Source organism: Pleurodeles waltl, chromosome 5 (genome assembly GCF_031143425.1).
Source record: "Pleurodeles waltl isolate 20211129_DDA chromosome 5, aPleWal1.hap1.20221129, whole genome shotgun sequence".
NCBI lineage: Eukaryota > Metazoa > Chordata > Amphibia > Caudata > Salamandridae > Pleurodeles > Pleurodeles waltl.
Window position 1 is genome coordinate 1,749,065,520 of NC_090444.1, and position 20,527 is coordinate 1,749,086,046.

General features: G+C 50.6%; 1 protein-coding gene across 1 annotated transcript in view; it reads right to left on the reverse strand.

Annotated features, from left to right (window-relative positions):
* The window catches only part of PKHD1 (PKHD1 ciliary IPT domain containing fibrocystin/polyductin), a 1,684,711-nt gene that overhangs the window by 606,450 nt on the left and 1,057,734 nt on the right, over nt 1-20,527 (reverse strand). The window contains exon 41 of the mRNA XM_069236642.1: nt 16,368-16,493. Coding sequence (XP_069092743.1) covers nt 16,368-16,493 — 126 coding nt within the window. The remainder of the gene's footprint in view (nt 1-16,367; nt 16,494-20,527) is intronic.

Sequence of the window (20,527 nt, forward strand, 5' to 3'; positions counted from 1 at the left end):
GCCATGTTCCCTGGCTCAGTGCATGACGCTTACATCCTGCGGAGTAGCAGCATCCCTTATGTGATGGGTCACCGTGTGTGGCTATTAGATGAGCACCTGGAAGCAAGTCAGTGGGAATGGTTGTCTGGGTCTGGGGATATCCCTCCAGGTTAGTGTGTGTCTAACAGTTGTCCCTCGCCATTTGCAGGTGAATCTGGTTACCCCAACCTGTCATGGCTACTGACCCCAGTGAGGAATCCCAGGACAAGGGCAGAGGAACGCTACAATGAGGCCCATGGGCGAACTAGGAGGGTGATCGAGCGGACATTCGGCCTCCTGAAGGCCAGATTCAGGTAACTCCATATGACAGGTGGATCCCTATTCTACTCACCAAAGAAGCTGTGCCAGATCATCGTGGCCTGCTCTGTGCTTCACAACTTGGCTTTGCGACGACAAGTGCCTTTTCTGCAGGAGGATGGTCCAGATGGCGGTGTTGTTGCAGCTGTGGAGCCTGTGGACAGTGAAGACGAGGAAGCAGAGGAAGAAGACATGGACAACAGGGACTCAGTGATCCAGCAATATTTCCAGTGAAACACAGGTAAGAATACAGACCTGCCTACTACATGTACTTAAACACTACTGCCTCTCTACTGTCTGTCGTTTTCACCCAGTGTATGGTCACTGAGTTGTCACTTTTCCTTCCGATTTCACGGATCTGGGTCCCACAGTGTGACATCTGCTTTGATTCCTCATGGACTAGAGCTATGTGACATAGGTATGTTGACATTACAAATGAAAGAGCTTTTTGCCACAGTTATTGCTAATACAGTATTCCGAAATCACAGACTGACTCCAGATTATTTTGTGCTTTAAGGGTGTTTATATAAGTGCTCAATATTGGAGGGGGTTGTAAAATGGTGAGGGGTGATGGCGGAGGAATGTCCATGGCAGAGTCCAGTCTATTAGTCTCACAGGTGCATTGCCCAAATGGGCATAGGCAGTTGAGCTGGGGCAGTTTAAGGATGGACAGGGTGACAAAGTGGGACAAAAGGATGACAATCAGGGTGGTCTCATTTTTTGGCGGGGGTCTTGGCATCGTTCTCTGTCTTGTTCCTGGATCTCAGGGACCGTTGGCGAGGTGGTTCTCCCTCTGCAGGGGGTGGGGTGCTGGTGTGGTGGTCCTGTGGCGGTGCCTCCTGTCCACTAGCGCCGGCAGAGTTGATGGGCAGTTCATCGTCCATGCTAGTGTCAGGGGCCCCTTGTAGTGCCACAGTGTCCCTCCTGGTGTTGAGTACTTCCTTCAGCACCCCTACGATGGTGCCCAGGGTGGAATTGATGGTTCTGAGTTCCTCCCTGAAGCCTATATACTGTTCCTCCTGCAGGCGCTGGGTCTCCTGAAACTTGGCCAGTACCGTTGCCATCGTCTCCTGGGAGTGGTGGTAGGCTCCCATGATGGAGGAGAGGGCCTCTTGGAGAGTGGATTCCCTGGGCCTGTCTGCCCCCTGTCGCACAGCAGCCCTCCCAGTTCCCCTGTGTTCCTGGGCCTCCGTCCCCTGGACCGTGTGACCACTACCACTGCCCCCAGGTCCCTGTTGTTGGGTTAGCCTGGGTTCCCTGTAGTGGTGGACACACTGCTGATTGACGTGTCCTGGGGACGGAGGTATGGGCCCACTGGGTGGGTGCTGTGCTGGTGTTTCCGGAGGGGGAAGCTCTGTAGTGGCCTGTGACTGGGTGAGGGGAACCAACTGTCCCGAGGTCCCCGATGGCCCGGGCTGGTCATCTAGATCCAGTTGGACAGAGGTGCTGTCATCACTGTGGGCCTCTTCAGTTGGTGGTGTGGACATGTGTGGACCCTCCTGTCCGGTGACATTGGGTAGGGGTCCTGCAGGGGTATAAAAGGATGTTTATTATATCTGTGTGTGGCATGGTGTACAATGGGTGGGTGACCGTGTACCCCAGTGCTTGCATTCCTGTGTGGGACCTTGTATGATGATGGTTTAGGGGGGTGTATGGGTATGTGCAGTGGGCATGCTTTAGTGATGGGTGTCCATGCTTTGTTGTTGCATGCAGGGCTTGGTCTTGGGATGTGTGGTTTGGGATGTTGGGACATTTGTGAGGAGTTAGAGTGATGGGGGTTATGGTGAGGGTGGGGGTATGTGCTGGCATGAAGGTAGGTTGGGGGATGTAATAGTTAGGACTTGACTTACCAGAGTCCATTCCTCCACCTACTCCTGCGAGGCCCTCAGGATGCAGAATCACCAAGACCTGCTCCTCCCATGATGTTAGTTGTGGGGGAGGAGGTGGGGGGCCGCCGCCAGTCCGCTGAACCACCAGGTGGTGTCTTGAGACCACGGAACGCACCTTCCCCCGTAGGTCATTCCACCTCTTCCTGATGTCCTCCCGATTTCTTGGGTGCTGTCCCACTGCGTTGACCCTGTCCACTATTCTTCGCCATAGCTCCATCTTCCTAGCAATTGAGGTGTGCTGCACCTGTGATCCGAATAGCTGTGGCTCTACCCGGATGATTTCCTCCTCCATGACCCTGAGCTCCTCCTCCGAGAACCTGAGGTGTCGTTGCCGTGCCATGGGGTGGTGATGTGTGGGGTGGTGTGTGGGGTGATAAGTGTGCTGATATGTAGTGGTGTGTAGTGTGCGGTGCGTGGAAGTTATGTGGGTGATGGTGTTGTGTGCCTGTGGATGCCTGTATTGTTGATGGTGGTGTCTCTCTCTGGCCTTCGTTCATGATCTATTGTCGTAAGGGTTTGTGGGTGATGTGGGTGTGTGTTTTATATAGTATTGGGTGTGTGGGAGTGGTGTGTTTATGTGTATCAGGTGTGTGTATTTCGAATTGTCCAATGTGGCTGTGTTTTGTAAGTGTGTGTGTATTTTGAGCGCGGTGGTGTGTACCGCCAATGGAATACTGCGGTTGAAAGACCGCCGCGTGGATTTGTGTGTCGTGATAGTGTGGGCGTATTTCTGTTGGCGTGACGGTGGAGGTTTTGTTTTTGCCAGTTTATCGCTGACCTTTGGTGTGGCAGACTTGTGTGGGTGTCTTGGCGGATTCCGAGATGTGGGTCATAATAGCTGTGGCGGTTTTCCGCGGCCGTGGCGGTGTGTTGGTGGTCTTCTGCACGGCGGTAAACGGGTTTTACCGCCAATGTTGTAATGACCGCCAAAGTGTCTTAAGTCTTTTAAAATTAAAAAAGTCTCTTTCAAGCACAAAGTACCTGGTTTGCGTGAAAAATCTCCGCAAGGGTCGCAGAGGAGGAGAAGCGTGGAAACAAAGGGGTATGCGTCGATTTCTTCGGGCCGCACACTGTGATGCGTCGTTTAGTTTCCACACAGGGACGGCTGTGCATCGATTTCCGGTGCTCGGTCGTGGATCCTCTTCGGGTTGTGGGGTTTTCAGACACCCCGGGGACGGTGTGTGGATTTCCTGCACTGGCAGGACGAAGTCACAGGAGCTTTGTCGATCCGGCGGGCGTTGCGTCAAATTTTCTACTGCATGGCAGGTGCTGCGTCGATTTCTCTCTGGAAGTCGGACTGCGTCATTCCGGCTCGGCTATGCATCGATCCAGTGGGCCATGCGTTGAATTTCCGGTTGCTACACTGGCGCTGCGTCGTTCTTCTCATTGCGAAGTCGGGCTGCGTCATTCCGGTTCGCGTGCGGTGAAATTTTCATCACGGTGCAGGCTGTGCGTCGTTTCTGGCAGGCGGTGCGTTGAATTTCACCGCACAAGGAGTCCTTCTTGAAGAGATGAAGTATTTTTGGTCCTGAGACTTCAGGGAACAGAAGGCAAGCTCTATCCAAGCCCTTGGAGAGGACTTCTTCACCTCAGCCAGAGAGCAGCGAGGCAGCAGGGCAACAGCAAGGCAGCAGTCCTTTCCAGAAAGCAGTCAGGGGAGTCCTTTGGGCAGCCAGGCAGTTCTTCTTGGCAGGATGCAGGTTCTGGTTACAAGTTTCTTCTCCAAGAAGTGTCTGAGTTGGTAGGGGCAGAGGCCCTGTTTATATACCCAAATGTGCCTTTGAAGTGGGGGAGACTTCAAAAAGTGGCTTAGAAGTGCAATAGGTCCACTTTCAGTTCAATCCTGTCTGCCAGTGTCCCAGTAGGGGGTGTGGCAGTCCTTTGTGTGAGAGCAGGCCCTCCACCCTCCCAGCCCAGGAAGACCCATTCAAAATGCAATGTATGCAAGTGAGGCTGAGTATCCTGTGTTTGGGGTGTGTCTGAGTGAATGCACAAGGAGATGTCAACTAAACCCAGCCAGATGTGGATTGTAAGGCACAGAAAGATTTAAGTTCAGAGAAATGCTCACTTTCTAAAAGTGGCATTTCTAAAATAGTACTATTAAATCCAACCTCACCAGTCAGCAGGATTTAATGTCACCATTCTGGCCATACTAAATATGACCTTCCTACTCCTTTCAGATCAGCAGCTACCGCTCAAACAATGTATGAGGGCAGCCCCAATGTTAGCCTATGAAGGGAGCAGGCCTCACAGGAGTGTAAAAATGAATTTAGGACTTTTACAGTACCAGGATATGTAAACTACATAGGTACATTTCCTGCCTTTTGCCTACACAGCACCCTGCTCTATGGGTTACCTAGGGCATACCTTAGGGGTGTCTTAAATGTAGAAAAGGGGGAGTTTGAGGCTTGGCAAGTACTTTTAAATGCCAAGTCGAATTGGCAGTGAAACTGCACACACAGGCCTTGCAATGGCATGCCTGAGACAAGGTCAAGGGGCTACTTAAGTGAGTGGCACCATCAGTGCTGCAGGCCCAGTAGTAGCATTTAATCTACAGGCCCTGGGCACACATAGTGCACTCTACTAGGGACTTATAAGTAAATTAAATAGTCCAATTGGGTATGATCCTATGTTACCATGTTTAAAGGGAAAGAGCATATTCACTTTAGCACTGGTTAGCAGTGGTAAAGTGCGCAGAGTCTTAAAAACAGCAAAAGCAGTGTCCAAAATGTGGAAGGAGGCAGGCAAAAAGTTAGGGGCGACCACCCTAAGGCTGTCAGGTCTAACATAAGGCCATTAACAGATTTATTGATTTGGCTATGGTCCTCACTAAATGATAGATTATGCAACATTGTAAGGCTACTCGGGGACCCAGGGTAGGTAAATGGTGTAGGGAGCTTGTCACGTGTGTGGAATATGACTTTGGTGTGTTGGTGAGGGGGGTGAAGGTGTTATCGGGTCCACTGAAATAGTACAAGCGTGAGATAGCTTGGTTGACTGCATGAAAGAGCCAGAACCATCCTCAATGATGATCTCCCCGCAGGGTGGTATGGCTCCTGAAGAGGGCAGAGACTGAGATATGTCCGTTGGGGGTCCATGATTTGGGATGTGCAGGTGCAGCTTCCTCACCTCGACAAGTATGGGTGTTAGCACACTGTGGAGACTATCAATGCTGTGACCTCACTGTCAGTGGATTTGTTTTGTTGATAAACTGCACGACTTAGACCTGGTGGGGGGGTTAGATTGCGTAGTTTGTGCATTTGTTCTTCGTGAGAGGGGGTGCCGGAGCAGATACAGCATACAAGCCATGAGCAACTGGATTGGCCTCTGCTTGGGCCATATAATCGGTGATCAGTTGCGATGCATAGCATTTGTTGGCCATTTGTACTATAAACTGTAAAGTGTCTTGCCATCTATGTATGAACCCAACACACATTTTGTTGCAAAAAAAAAAACAGGCAAGCACTGTGTCTGTGGGACAATGATTAGTATACTTCGTAGTTCTGTCAAACCAGTACTGAAGAGTGCCGGCCACAACCTAGCTTCATTCAAACATCTTCGAGAGTCTGATTCCAATAGTATCCCAGGTAGGCCTCGTTAGACCACTGTACTTGACAACCCTCCTCTCAATCATCTTTCTTATGTGACATGGCTGTCTGCAAACAGAAACATCTCCTCCATACTTGGTGACCAAGAATGAAATCTGCATTTCTAACAGCAGCTTCAGAAAAGTAGATTAAATCCTGCCGTCCAAACGTGCCGGCACCTTTGAGAATGTGTTAGTGCACACCATGTCCTCACCTTTAATGAGATGTTTGAGTCCATGACAGAGCCCCCTAATCCCTCACAAGGAACTTCTAACCCACCCACTAGGTCCGGGGAGGTGAACTTGTGCAAATACATGAAGAAGCAGCTGCCACTCCATGAGTGTGCAATAGTGCTCAACAGTTAGCCTTTGTCTGGGTTTAATTCAACCCTTTAAAGAGCTCAGGAGAGGAAGGGGAGAAAGTCAAAGAATATACATTTTCAAAGTGTAATTGTTCTAATGTATTATGCACCACATAACACTGCAGACTCCACTGCTTCTATGCATGAAGAATCCATCTAGCAGTTATCACTGTTGGGGGTTCCTGAAGGACAGTTTACTCCCCCTGCGGTATGAGTTGACTCTAGGGTAGGCCATACATACTACATAGGGTAGGCATTCTGGTGTTGACAATAGTGGGTGAATATACTGAAAGCTAAAAAAAGTGGAAATAGGAGCCTGGTCCTCACTCCAGTGAAGGCTCAGTCATTATGAGTGACTGGACCAGCAATGTTACAGTTGTCAGGCTGCGAAAGCCCAGTAAAAGAACGAGGAAAGGTTAAAGGGGCGGCTGACAGCTGATGAGGAACCCTCATAAACTGTGGGTATAAGGAAATGCTTCAGGTAACAGGTGGAAGACACAACAGTCTTACCTAACCAGTAGTTTGCAGAAAGTTTCTACTGTAATAATATATGTGTAGCAAATGTGAATGTGACGAGATGCTGTGGGGAATGGGTGGTCTCCAGATTCCCAGCACTAAGGGGATACAGGTGCACCGACTGGAGTCTCTCTTTTCTTCAGAGGACACCTCTCAGCAATCTGAAGATGGGTGGTGAACCTTTGTTATGCTCTTTACCAGCAGAATTTCTCATATGGTCTTTACTAGAGGTGCAGCAGCACAGAAAATGGGAGAAACCTTAGCATCAGGGTTCTCATCTAAAAACCTCATCTCTCCAAAACACAGCTGCCAGAGAGAACACTTTGTAACAGGGAAACACTGATTGTTCAACTGGAGGCCTCTCATTTCTAGAAGATTAGAATGAGGTTAGCAGACCACCATACTGCATTGGCGAATTAAAGGCAAGCAAGCCCTTCTCCTCCTTTTCTGTCCATACACAGCAGTCAGTGGACCCTGACAGTCCCGGGCCTAGCAGTAAGTCAGAGCAATGTCTGGATCTGAATATATAGTGAAAATATAGCTGGGTAGCAATGGAGCACTACTGCCGATCCACTGAGTTCTCAGGTAAATGGGTGTGCATCCTTCTCCAGGACAGTAGACAGACTCCTCGGCTTCTCACCCCCCTTCCCTGGTTGAGTAGAAAGCAATGCAGTAATCCACAATAGGGTCACAAGCAACAACCCTACCTGTCAGGTGGCATTATGACATTCTGGTCAGTCACTAGACCCACAAAGCTCCACTGGTCTAGTTCTAGGCATACATGCCTCTCTTGCAAGTCAATATACTGTAGGGACCAGGTCTTAATTTGTGCCGGTGGTCACAAGTGGTAAGCACCAGCATTCATTTTTGGGGACCAAGAGTTATTTTTCATCATCAGACTTTGACCCAACAACTGCAAGAAATACAGAGAAGGAACAAAACAAAGACAAAGAACTACAGGCAAACAATGACAACGTGGCTTGTCTCCAATTGGGTATTTAGCACCATGAGCATATTTAGATTTATAGGCTGAAGGGGAAAAGCCAGGATGAAGGAATAAGCTGCAAATGTTAGATAGATGGAATTATAGAGTGGTGGATGAAACAAACAGAAGCTGGAATCAAGGGTAGGTAGCCGGCAACCTCAGAATTAGGTACAGCTAATGACAGATTCCAAAGAAAACATTTTGGGCCAATACACCTTTTTTGGCACTAGTATTGGCTATGATGCTTAGGCCCTCATTACAACCCTGGCGGTAAAGGCCGGTGACCGCCGTGCTGACGGCCGCCAACATACCGTGCCCGAGGCGGAAATCCGCGACAGGTATTATGACCTACACTTAGAAATCCTCCACAATACAGACACCCACACAAGTCCGCCACACCAAAGGTCAGTGATAAACTGGCGATAGCAAAACCCACACTGTTACGCCAACAGGAATACCCCCACACTATCACGACCCACGAATCAACGCAGCGGTCATTCGACTGTGGTAATCCATTGGCGGTACACACCGCCGCGCTCAAAATACACACACACTTACAAAACACACCACATTGGGCAATTCAAAATACACACACCTGATACACATACACACACCACACCGACACACTCACACCACTATAAAACACACACCCACATTACCCACAACCCCTTACAACAACATTTTTGAAAGAAGCAGAGAGACAGAAAAGCTACGACAACACCAGCATCCAGAGGCACACAACACCATCACTCATACACCCATCCACGCACATCAAAGAACACACCCCAACACACCACACATCACATCAACCATCACCTCACACATCACCCACACCATGGGTGTGGCACCTCAAAGACACCCCAGGTTTTCTGAGGAGGAGGAGCTCCGGGTCATGGTGGAGGAAATCATCCGGGTAGAGCCACAGCTATTCGTATCACAGGTGCAGCAGATGTCCATTGCTAGGAAGATGGAGCTATGGCGGAGAATTGTCGACAGGCTCAACGCAGTGGGACAGCATCCAAGAACACGGGATGACATCAGGAAGAGGTGGAACGACCTACGGGGGAAGGTACGTTCCGTGGTATCCAGACACCAGGTAGCCATACAGAGTACTGGCGGTAGACCTCCACCTCCTCCCCCACAACTAACAACATGGGAGGAGCAAGTCTTTGCGATCATGCATCCTGAGGACCTCACAGGAGTAGCAGGAGGACTGGACTCTGGTAAGTCAACTCTTTTCTATTATATCCCCCCACCCTACCTGCATGCCATCACAAACATCTACCCCTACCCTCACACCCATCACCCCAACACCTCACAGATACCCCACTATCACAACCCACACATTCCAATACCAAGCCCTGCATGTGACAACAATGCATGGACACCCATCACAGACCTGCATGGACACCCATCACCAAAGCATGTCCATTAGATAGACTCAGCCAGGGCACACAATCACCACTCACACAAGGGCCAAGGTGATAATGCAAGCACAGGAGTAGAGGGAAACTCCTCCATTGCACAAGATGGCACACACAGATACAATAACTATGCATTTACACCCCAACAGGACCCCTACCCAATGTCACCGGACAGGAGGTGCCAGCCATATCCAGTCCCCCCACCGAAGAGGCCCACAGTGACAACAGCAGCTCTGCACGCTTGGATCAAGATGACCAGCCCGGCCCATCAGGGACCTCTGGACAGTCGGTTTCCCTGCCACAGTCCCAAACCACCACTGAACCTCACCCCTCAGGAAACACCACCACAGCACCCACCCAGCGGGCCCATGCCATTGTCCCCAGGGCACGTCAATCAGCAGTGTGTCCACCACTACAGGGACCCCAGGCAAACTCACTAACCCAAGACAATCAGGGACCTGGGGTCAGTGGCAGTGGGCACACAGTTCAGGGGACAGAGGCACAGGACAACAGGGAAGCTGGGAGGACTGCTGTGTGGCAGGGGGAGGACAGGCCCAGGGAACCCCCTCTCCACGAGGCACTCTCCAACATCATGGGAGCATACCACCATTCCCAGGAGACCATGGGCACAGTACTGGTCAAGTTTCAGGAGACCCAGCGGCTGCAGGAGGAACAGTACCTGGGGATCAGGGAGGACTTGAAGTCCATTAACACCACCCTGGTCACCATTGCAGGGGTGCTGGCAGACATGGCCAACACCATGAGGGAGACAGTGGCATACTACCGGGCCACTGACACCAGCCCGAACGATGAACAGCCCTCCACATCTGCCGGCGCTAGTGAACAAGTGGTCCCGCCACAGGACCAACAAGCCACCAACACCCCACCCCCTGCAGAAGGAGAACCACCCTGCAAACGGTCCCTGCGATCCAGGCACAAGACAGAGAACATTGCCAAGACCCCCGCCAGGAAATAAGACTCTCCTGATTGTCACCCTTCTGTCCCACTATGTCACCCTGACCACCTTGAACTGCCATTGCTTCACTTCCTATGCCCCATTGGACAAGGCACCTGTGATCCAAAGAGACTGGACTCTACCATGGATATTCCTCCACCATCACCCCAGCCCACTGCACATCCCCCTCCACTTATTAGCACTTAAAAAACACCCTTAAATCACAAAACAATTTGGAGTCAGTCTGTACTTTCACAAATGTGTTATTACAACCTCTTTGACAAATAATATAGTAAATGTTAATTTGCACATACCAAAGTATGACAGTTGTTGGGCAGCAGTGAACATAGCAGAAGGCAGAATGTGGTACCAGATCTGTGAAAAGGAAAGCCAAAGTGAACTCCCAGGGTCCATGCACAGAGGTAATAAGGCAGACTTATACAATGTCCTACAGTAGTCTGATATGAGATGAGCAGTGCCAGTCTCTTACCTGTGTGTCACTGGAAGTACTGCATGATGATGTTGTTTCTGTTGTCAATATCTTCTTCTTCTGCCTCCTCTTCCTCACTGTCCACAGGCTCCACAGCTGCCACAAGACCAACATCCGGCCCATCCTCCTGCAGAAAAGGCACCTGGCGTCGCAAAGCCAGGTTGTGCAACATACAGCATGCCACGATGATCTGAGACACCTTCTTCGGTGAGTAGTATAGGGAGCCAACTGTTAGACAGAGGCACCGGAATCTGGCCTTTAGGAGGCCGAAAGTCCGCTCCATATTCCTCCTAGTTCGCTCATGTGCGTCATTGTAGCATTCCTCTGCCCTTGTCTTGGCATTCCTCACTGGGGTCAGTAGCCATGACAGGTTGGGGTAACCAGAGTCACCTGCAAATGTCGAGGGATATCTGTTAGACATACACTAACCCTTAGGGACTATCCCATACCCAGAAACCTATTCATACTGTGTGGGGGCCTTGGGCTCACCTATTAGCCCCACACGGTGCATCTGGAGTTGCCCCATCACATAAGGGATGCTGCTATTCCTCAAAATGTAAGCGTCATGCACAGAGCCACGATACTTGGCATTCACATGAGAGATGTACTGGTCTGCCAAACACACCATCTGCACAGTCATTGAATGGTAGCTTTTACGATTTCTGTACACCTGTTCATTCCTAAGGGGGGGGGGGCAAATGCCACATGTGTACCATCAATGGCACCAATGATGTTGAGGCTATGTCCCAGGGCATAGAAGTCAGCTTTCACTGTGGGCAAATCCTCCACCTGGGGGAAAACGATGTAGCTGCACATGTGTTTCAGCAGGGCAGATAACACTCTGGACAACACGTTAGGGAACATTGGCTGTGACATCCCTGATGCCATGGCCACTGTTGTTTGTAAGGAACCACTGGCCAAGAAATGGAGCACTGACAGGACCTGCACTAGAGGGGGGATACCTGTTGGATGGTGGATGCTGACATCAGGTCTGGCTCCAATTGGGCACTTAGTTCTTGGATTGTGGCACGATCAAGCCTGTAGGTGAAAATTATGTGTCTGTCTTCCATTGTCGACAGGTCCACCAGGGGTCTGTACACCGGAGGAGGACGCCATCTCATCATCTGCCCCAGCGGATGTGCCCTATGGAGGAGAATGGTGAGAAGAGGGTCATGTACCACATAGGTTGCACAGGGGTGTTTTGCACTAATGTGATTTAATCGGTGTGTGGCCCTGTCTGTCCGTATTCCTGCCCAAATGTGCTGTGACGCAGTTAGGTGCCCTGCCATGTGCCCCCCTGAAATGGCGGCTGCCTGACCTGTAAGGAGGGACAAGGGGAAATGAGGTAACTGCACTGGTGTTGTGCAGCATCGTGGTAGGCGGTCGAAGACCGCTGCTCAATTCAGCATTGGTTATCATTGGGCCCTATGGGTTCTAGGAGCCTATGACGATGTACGCTGGGGGTGACGGTACGCAGTGCCGCGGACGTGACCGCCATTTTCTAGCTGTTCACTCACTTGATACCTGACCTTCAACAGGAGAGGACCTACACTGCAAGTGCTGCTGTGGCCTCAGTCTGGAAGCGACAATGGCTCGAGTGTCTGGGGAAAGGGCCCCTGCCTTCACTTCGGAGGAGTTGCAGAGACTAGTGGATGGGGTCCTCCCCCAGTACACACTACTCTACGGTCCTCCAGACAAACAGGTGAGTAAACTGTGAGCATGATGCATGGGACATGAATGTATGGAGTGGTCTGGATGGAAGATACATGTTGTGGGGGGGGGCTGAGGCCTGCATTTGAGGATAGTCAGTGTATGTGTTTCAGGGCATTGGTGGGAACTGGTGGCCACTGAGTATGAAGAACCAGACGAGGGAGTAAGTTCCATTCTTATTCTGCCTTTCCTCTAGGTCAGCGCCTACCAGAAGAAGAGTATTTGGCATGCCATCGCCAAGGAAGTGCGGACCATGGGGGTCTATCATAGATGGAGCACCCACTGCAGCAAGAGATGGGAGGACCCGCGCCGCTGGAGCAAGAAGGCAGCGGAGGCCCAGCTGGGGATGGCCTCCCAAAGTGGAAGGAGTGCCCGTCGTACCATGACCCCCCTGATGTTCTGGATCTTGGTGGTGGAATATCCGGAGTTGGATGGGCGCTTGAGGGCATCGCAGCAGCCACAAGGGGGTGAGTACAGTCTCATTCAGCTGACTGTGCGCTTTACGAGGTGTCTGGGTGGGGGATGTGGGCAGTGGGTTCCCCTGGGCCAGGGCAAACTTGGTAGGGTAGGTCCCTTGTTAGGCAGGCTCTGTGGCACTCCAACCCCAATAGTGGTAGTGGTCATCTACAACTAGTCACCTCCTGTGGGTTCAAGGTGTGCAGCAAATGGGGTTAGGCATAGTCCCCCATCGGCAGGTGATTTCCCTAAGCACTGTTAGTGCATGTGCTAGTGCATAGGGCTGTTCCCTGTGTGTTGTGTTCGCCAACGGTAGTGGTGTTGCTGGCATTGACCATGTCTTTCCCTCCCTTTTTGTTTTGTCACCCTGTCCTTGTGTGCATTAGCATCATCTGGCGGAGCAGCAGTGGCACTGGAACAGGAGGGAGCTGCAACCCACATGGCCCAGGAGGGTAAATGTACGGAGTCTAAAGGCACCAGTGGGATGGAGGGCGAGGGGAGCTCCACAATGGGGACAGGAAGGGACACCAGCGACAGCGGCTCCTCCTCTGATGGGAGCTCCTTTGCGGTGGCGGGCACCTCTGTGTCCACCGAAACAACAGGTACAGCCGCCAACCCCCTCTACCAGCACCGCCCTCCCAGCAGCCCCTCAGCGTGTTTCCCGTGCCCGATCACCCAGGAGGGTGGGCATCTCCTTCGCCCCAGGCACCTCAGGCCCTGCCCCAGTCAGCCCTGCTGCCCTCAGTGAGGAGGCTATTGACCTTCTGAGATCCCTCACTGTTGGGCAGTCAACCATTTTGAATGCCATCCAGGGTGTCGAGAGGCATTTGCAGCAAACAAATGCATAACAGGAGGGCATTCATTCTGCCGTGGCGGCCCAACAGAGAGCATTTCAGGCTCTGGCCTCAGCACTGATGGCAGCCATTGTCCCTGTGTCCAGCCTCCCCCTCCAACCTCCAACCTCCACTACCCCTACCCAATCCCCTCAACCTCAGCCTATCCCAAGCACACCATCAGACTAGCATGCACACACATCAACACACAAAAGTGGCGCAGGCAAACATAAGCACCACACATCCCACAGACACTCGATCAAGCACCATACCCACTGCCTCCACTGTGTCCCCCTGCTCCACGTCCTCCATCTCCCTCCCAGTCTCATCTCCACTCACACCTGCATGCACTACATCCTCAGCCACTACCTCCATCACCAGCACGCCCATTACCACACACCGCTCATGTGCAATCACCACCCCCACTACCATTCACATGTCCCCTGTGTCCTCTCCCAGTGTGTCTGTAAGCCCTCCTCCCAAAGTACACAAACGCCGGCACACACCCACTCAACAGCCATCCACCTCACAACAGCCTCCAACCCATGCACCTTCACCCAAACTCAGCAGACATACACCTCCTACAACCACTACCTCTTCCTCCACTCCCAAACCCCCTCCATCTTCTGGTCCCAGTGTGTCTAAGAAACTTTTCCTGGCTACCATTGACCTCTTCCCTACACCTCCCCCCGTCCTTCCCCTAGAGCCAGGTTGTCTAGAGCCCTGACCAGCACCTCAGCCATCAAATCCTCATCCAGTGTGGTCCCTGCAAGTCTGGGAACATCGAAGGGGGCACCCACCAGGGCTACCAGTGTGCCACCTAGTGAAGCCAAGGACCACCCTATTCCACCACCTGCCAAGGTAAAGAAGGGGCCAGCATGCAGAAGAGAAAAGCCGCACCACCCACCCACCCAGCAAGGCCTCATTCAGAACCAAAGAGCCTCCAGTCCCTCAGCCTCCGGGTGAGGGACTGGTGTCCCCCCTTTCGCAAGACAGCCCAGCAACCTGTACAGCGGTGAGCACCGCCGCAACGACCGCCACCTGAACCGCCATCTGCACCGCCACCTGCACGACCACCTGCCTCAACTACAGTCACCAGCATCATCCCCAGTGGGCAGCCTTCCGAGGCTGCAGGAGACGGCCTGGTGTCTCCCTCCACAAGTTCAGACACCTGCACCACCGGCAGCATCTCCGCCGCAGACACCGCCGCAGCCACCGCCGCAGCCACCGCCGCAGCCACCGGCACCTGCCCCGCGACATGCCCAGCCAGTGCCACTACAGCGGACATCAGCATCATCCACAGTGGGCAGCCATCCGAGGCTGCAGGAGACGTTCAGGACTCTGCACACACTACATGAGGCACCACCACCAGCACTGGCACTACCAGCAGTTTGCAGCCTCAGTCGTCGCAAGGAGGAGTGTGGCTCTGCCTACATGGAGTCTCATGCTACCTGTTACCGGTAAATCTCGAGGCTCAGACACCCTTGTGAGGGAATGGGAACTGTCTCACCCCTGGTGCAGCATCACTGGGCACCAAGCCCCCTCCAGAACCAGTGGAGAACAGCATCCACTCACCCAGTCCTCGGCAGGATGAAGCACTCTGTGCACCAGGCCCCCTCCAGAACCAGTGAAGAACATTATCCACTCACCCAGTCCTTGGCAGGATGAAGCACTCTGGGCACCAGGCCCCCTCCAGAATCAGTGGAGAACAGCATCCACTCACTCAGTCCTTGGCAGGATGAAGCACTCTGGGCACCAGGCCCCCTCCAGAACCAGTGGAGAACAGCACATACTTGTGAGACTGTGGCTTTGCACTCCCCTGGACCAAGTAGTGGGCAACCAACCCACTTGAGAGACTGTGGCTTTCACTCCCCAGGACCAAGCAGTGGGCAACCCACCCACTTGAGAGACTGTGGCTTTGCACTCCCCAGGACCAAGCAGTGGGCAGTGAACCCACTTGAGTGACTTGAGTGACTGTGGCTTTACAATCCCCAGAACCGAGCAGCGGGCAGTGAACCCACTTGAGTGACTTGAGAGACTGTGGCTTTGCACTCCCCAGGACCAGGCAGTGGGCATGGAGCCCCCTCGAGGAGCAGTGGCGGTGTCCCATCATCCGGCTGAGGTGCCCCCTCCTCCCCCATGAGGTGCCTGTTTTTTTCCGACCTGATGCCCCTGCAGTGTTCTCTCCGTTTTGAGGCAGGTGTCATGTGTGGGCTTCGCCTATGCTTTTTGGGACCACTGGTCCACAGACATTTAATGGGATTGTGTACAGACTTGTGTACTTGCTGTAATTATTTGTATATACTGATGATTTAAAGTTATCTTGGGCTATCTGATTGATCCCATTTTGCTGAGCTGACAGCTAGACTCTGCTCTTCCAAACCTCTAAGAAACGAAATCACAGTTCTAGCTCACTGATTGTCACCAAGTGAGAAGCGCTTGAATGCTAGTTTTGGGATCAGATTATCTTTTCGTAAGGCAACGATGATAAAATGAACGCGATGTCTTCTACAGTGGTCTCACGCTGTTTGAACGGAGAAGCAACAGTTGCTTGAAAGATGTATGTTGTGGTTAATTAGCAAAAAAAAAGGAATTTGCCCGGGGTGTCTTTTCTCTGTTTTGATATCGTGTTTCTTCAGATGACTGATAGACTGTGGTAGACAGAGGCATGAAAGAAGCAGCTACGCCTTGATGTAATACTTGAGGGAGATTCTGCGTGTGATCTAGTTGAAATAAATCGGCTTTCTTTGACTTTTTTTGGATCGACAGAGCTTTTCTTTCTTACGGAATGTTAAGAAGAATTGAACGCATTTCATTTCACTTACCCAGCAGAAGTCCGTGTCCAGAGATATTGTAAAAAAGATTATTTTCCACTTTTAGGCTGGAAGTGCTGGAAAGGCTCAGGCCCCTGCCGAAAGAGTGGAGTATGGAGCACCCACGGATATAGGAATCTGGAGTGTAAGAGACAAAATATAATCAGACAGGCTTATTGTTTCTCTTCTGCAAGAACACTAGGGCTATATGATTGTGAACAAGCCCATTTATGTACCAGCTCTAAAATCAGGAATATTTTTGTTTGGTGAAATTGTAAGATGCTAAGGATAAACATTTTCATATATCACAAATCACATGTACCACATATCCCAAAAATATATATTTCCAAGTAGCAGTTGAAAAATATTAATAGGAGTTTCAACATATAGCGATTTGCAATTTACATAACTCACCAAGGGCCAGATGTAGGAAAAAAGCAATTTGTGACTTGCAAATTGCGAGTCCCTGCGACTCGCAATTTGCAAGTCGCAAATTGCTATGCAGTACGGTGTCTCAGACACCGACTGCAACTCGCAATGGGGTCGCAATGACCCACCTCATGAATATTCATGAGGTGGGTCGCAAATTGCGGCCCCATTGCGAGTATAGGCACTCGCTAACATGGAGGCCTGCTGACGTCAGCAGACCTCCATGTTAGCGACCTGCTTTTAAATAAAGCAGTTTTTTTTTTTTGAAGTGTAGCCCGTTTTCCCTAAGGGAAAACGAGCTGCACTTAAAAAAAAAACGAAACCTTTAGTTTCGTTTTTTTTTCAGGGCAGGGAGTGGTCCCTTGGACCACTCCCTGCCCTGAAAAAATATTTTGGGCTCCAGTCACAAACTGGAAGGGGTCCCATGGGGACCCCTTCCAATTTGCGATTGGGTTACCATCCACTTGAAGTGGATGGTAACTGCGATGCCATTTGCGACTGCATATGCGGTCGCAAATGGTATTGCATCCCAATGCGACTCGCAAATAGGAAGGGAACACCCCTTCCTATTTGCGAGTCTGAAATGCATTTTGCGAGTCGGTAACGACTCGCAAAATGCATTTCTGCATTGGGATACGTGTTTTGCGACTCGCAAACGGCAAATTTTGCCGTTTGCGAGTCGCAAAACGTTTGCTACATCTGGCCCCAACTATCTAAAACATTAATTTACGATGGGACGCTATCACGAGGCATTTCAATTATTTTTTAAACAAAGCATCATGTGGCCTATTCGTGGATACTGCAATCTTGCTTAAAAGAGGGTAATGTTTCTGGATTGTTGAAACTTTTTCAGTTTCCAACCTGTAGAACACTGAAATACGATTATCATTGGTATGTTTTATGCATATTACCTGTCGGTTAATGTCGGAAATGGCCCTTTTTGCAGGGTTATTCCCATAGTTTTTGCTTCTGACCTCCTGTTTTTGGCTGTGCCCTGCATTAAGTTTTTGCTGGTTTTAGGACTCTGGGCTCTTTATCACTGCTGAACAGTGCTAAAGTGCAAGTGCTCCTGCCTAAATTATATTGGTGTATGGTTTATCCATGATTGGCAATCTGATTTACTAGTAAGTCTCTAGTAAAGTGCTCTATGTGTGCCCAGGGCCTGTAAATCAAATGCCACTAGTGGGCCTGCAGCACTGATTGTGCCACCCACATGAGTAGCCCTGTAAACATATCTCGGACCTGACACTGCAGTGTCTGTGTGTGCAGTTTTAAACTGCCATTTCGACCTGGTAAGTGAACCCAGTTGCCAGGCTCAAACCTTTCCTTTTACTACATGTAAGTCACCCCTAAAGTAGGCCCAAGGCAGCCCATGTACAGGGTGCAGCGTATTTAAAAAGTAGGACACATACTGGTATATTTTACATGTCCTGATAATGAAATACTGCTAAATTTGTTTTTCACTATTGCAAGGCCTATCTCTCCCATAGGGCAACATGGGAATTGCCTTGAAATATCCTTTAAGTGTAATTTCCCATTGGGAGCAGATAGAGATGTGTCGTTTGGGGTCTCTGCACTCACAGTATAAAAACGCATCTTTTGGTGAAGTTGGTTTTTGAATTGTGAGTTTGAAAATGTCACTTTTAGAAAGTGGGCATTTTCTTACTTAACCATTCTGTGCCTCTGCTGAATACACATCAGGGTTAGGATTACAGTTGGGCTGATTGTGCATTCACTCTAAATAGTCACACAAAGGGATCTGAGGTGTGCCTTGCCTATCCATATCCTGATAGCCTATCACCAGGCTGATTGTTTTTCTTGAGCTAAAGTAGTGGGAGGAGCTGACACTTGCACCTGAATAGGGCTGTGCCTGTCCTCACACAAAGCCGTCTTCAACCCCCTGTAGTGTGTCTGGGCCAGGGAAAGGCAGGGTCTTGTGCATACAAAGACTTATCTTTGAAGTTTGTCTACTTCAAAGGTGGTAAAGGGTAAAAGTACTGAACCTCTGACACTACATAGTTAGAACACTTTTGGACTGAGGACATTCTGCCAGGAAGAAGAGCTGGATGCTGTAGGAGGGACTGTCACTCTGCCTGTTGCTTTGTTGTGCTGGCCTGCTGTTTCTGTCCTGGGAGTGAAAGGACTGGACTTTGCTTTGTACATCCTGCTTCCAAGGTTCTGCAAGGGCTTGAGTTGAGTTTGTCCCCTGTTAAAAAGTCTCAGGGCCATCGAAGACTTCACCTGCCAAAGCCTGGTCTCTCTTGCTGAGAGTCCTGACTTGCCAAGTGGTGCCAAATCCAGTTCCTGGGCCCTTGGAAGTGAGTTCTGGTGATCTTAAGGAGAGAATCCATGCATCAACTCCAAGCACGCTCTAAACCAACTCATAGCTGGAAGGATATGGCGCAGCACCTGCTTTGCCTTGGGGAATCAACACATTGTTGTAAGGATCAGACGCAGCACCTGCACTGCCACTGCAGAATTGACACAGTGCCTGCACTGCCATTGCAGAATCAACACAACGCCTGCTTTGCTGCTGTAGACCAACACAGCGCGTCTGGATTTTTGATGCATCATCCCTGGGCTCAATTTCTTCATCAACACTGCAGCAAGGAACCAAGGCTGCTTGTCCAAAAACAAACGCATCACTTCCGCTGTTTACAATTAATTGAATGGCTCACTGAAGTCTCGCATTCACTACCACTAAGAAAGATCTCCCTTGTGACATTAAAACAATTGTACGTGAAGGTCAGCTCCCACACCCCATAGATGTGACTGTCTTCAAATGTTTCTGATCTGCCGACAAGAATGTGCTACAAACACAAAGTGAATTAAAATGTTGAAATGGTCAGATTAATAACTCCATGTATTAACCACACTGCTGATGGTGTTTCCGCTACAGTAAAAGGCTACTTTTCTAACTTTTCTATATTTAATCAAATATATGTTGCTTCATTCTTAGACAATATTTGTTGCTGTCTGATCAAATTAAATGCAGCAAATACTTATTTGCCGTTAACATGTTGCCAGGGCAGGTGACCACTCTTCAGGATTTGTAACGTCCAACCTAACTGCATAATAGACCTGTGCTGACTCTGTTCATGTTGTGAAAATGACAAGTCATTCTGTATGATGTTGATTGCAGATGGAACTATGTTATTAAGTGTGTATGTGCAGCTGGACAGGGTGTTTATTCCAGTATCTAAAACGGCTAAAGCTGTCTGCAAGTTTTCCTGATCTATCTGCCTCAACTGGACGGCAGCTTCTTTCTGTGAAAATGTTCAAATTTTGTTGTAAATCGCATTCAAGAAGCTCTTAGTATGTGTTTTTTTTTGGACCTGATAGAATATCTTGTAAGTCTGTGTTGGCTGACAGGAGACTAAGGCGTTCTTTGATGTTCCCGGCCCTTGCCGCTGCGTCCCCGCCCCCTCCTGCCACTTCTGTTTTTTCCGTTTCCCGCCGCTGCGTCCCTGCGGCCCCGCCCCCCTGCTCGCCAATTCGCTGCCTCCCCTCCCTCCTCCCTGCTGCCACACCCTCCCCTCATATGGCAGCCGCGGCGCTGACGCGCCGCTGGCGCGCTGAAGGCACGCCTAAGTCAAGCCCGTCTGCACCCGTCCGCGCCCAGACCGCGCCCAGCGCCAGTCCCCCTGGTCCTCGCACCCTCCGCACCACCAATCACCACTACACAGCCAATGACCTCCACGCCCTCAATCCAGGACGCTCCTCCACCTGCTTCCAGTCCACTC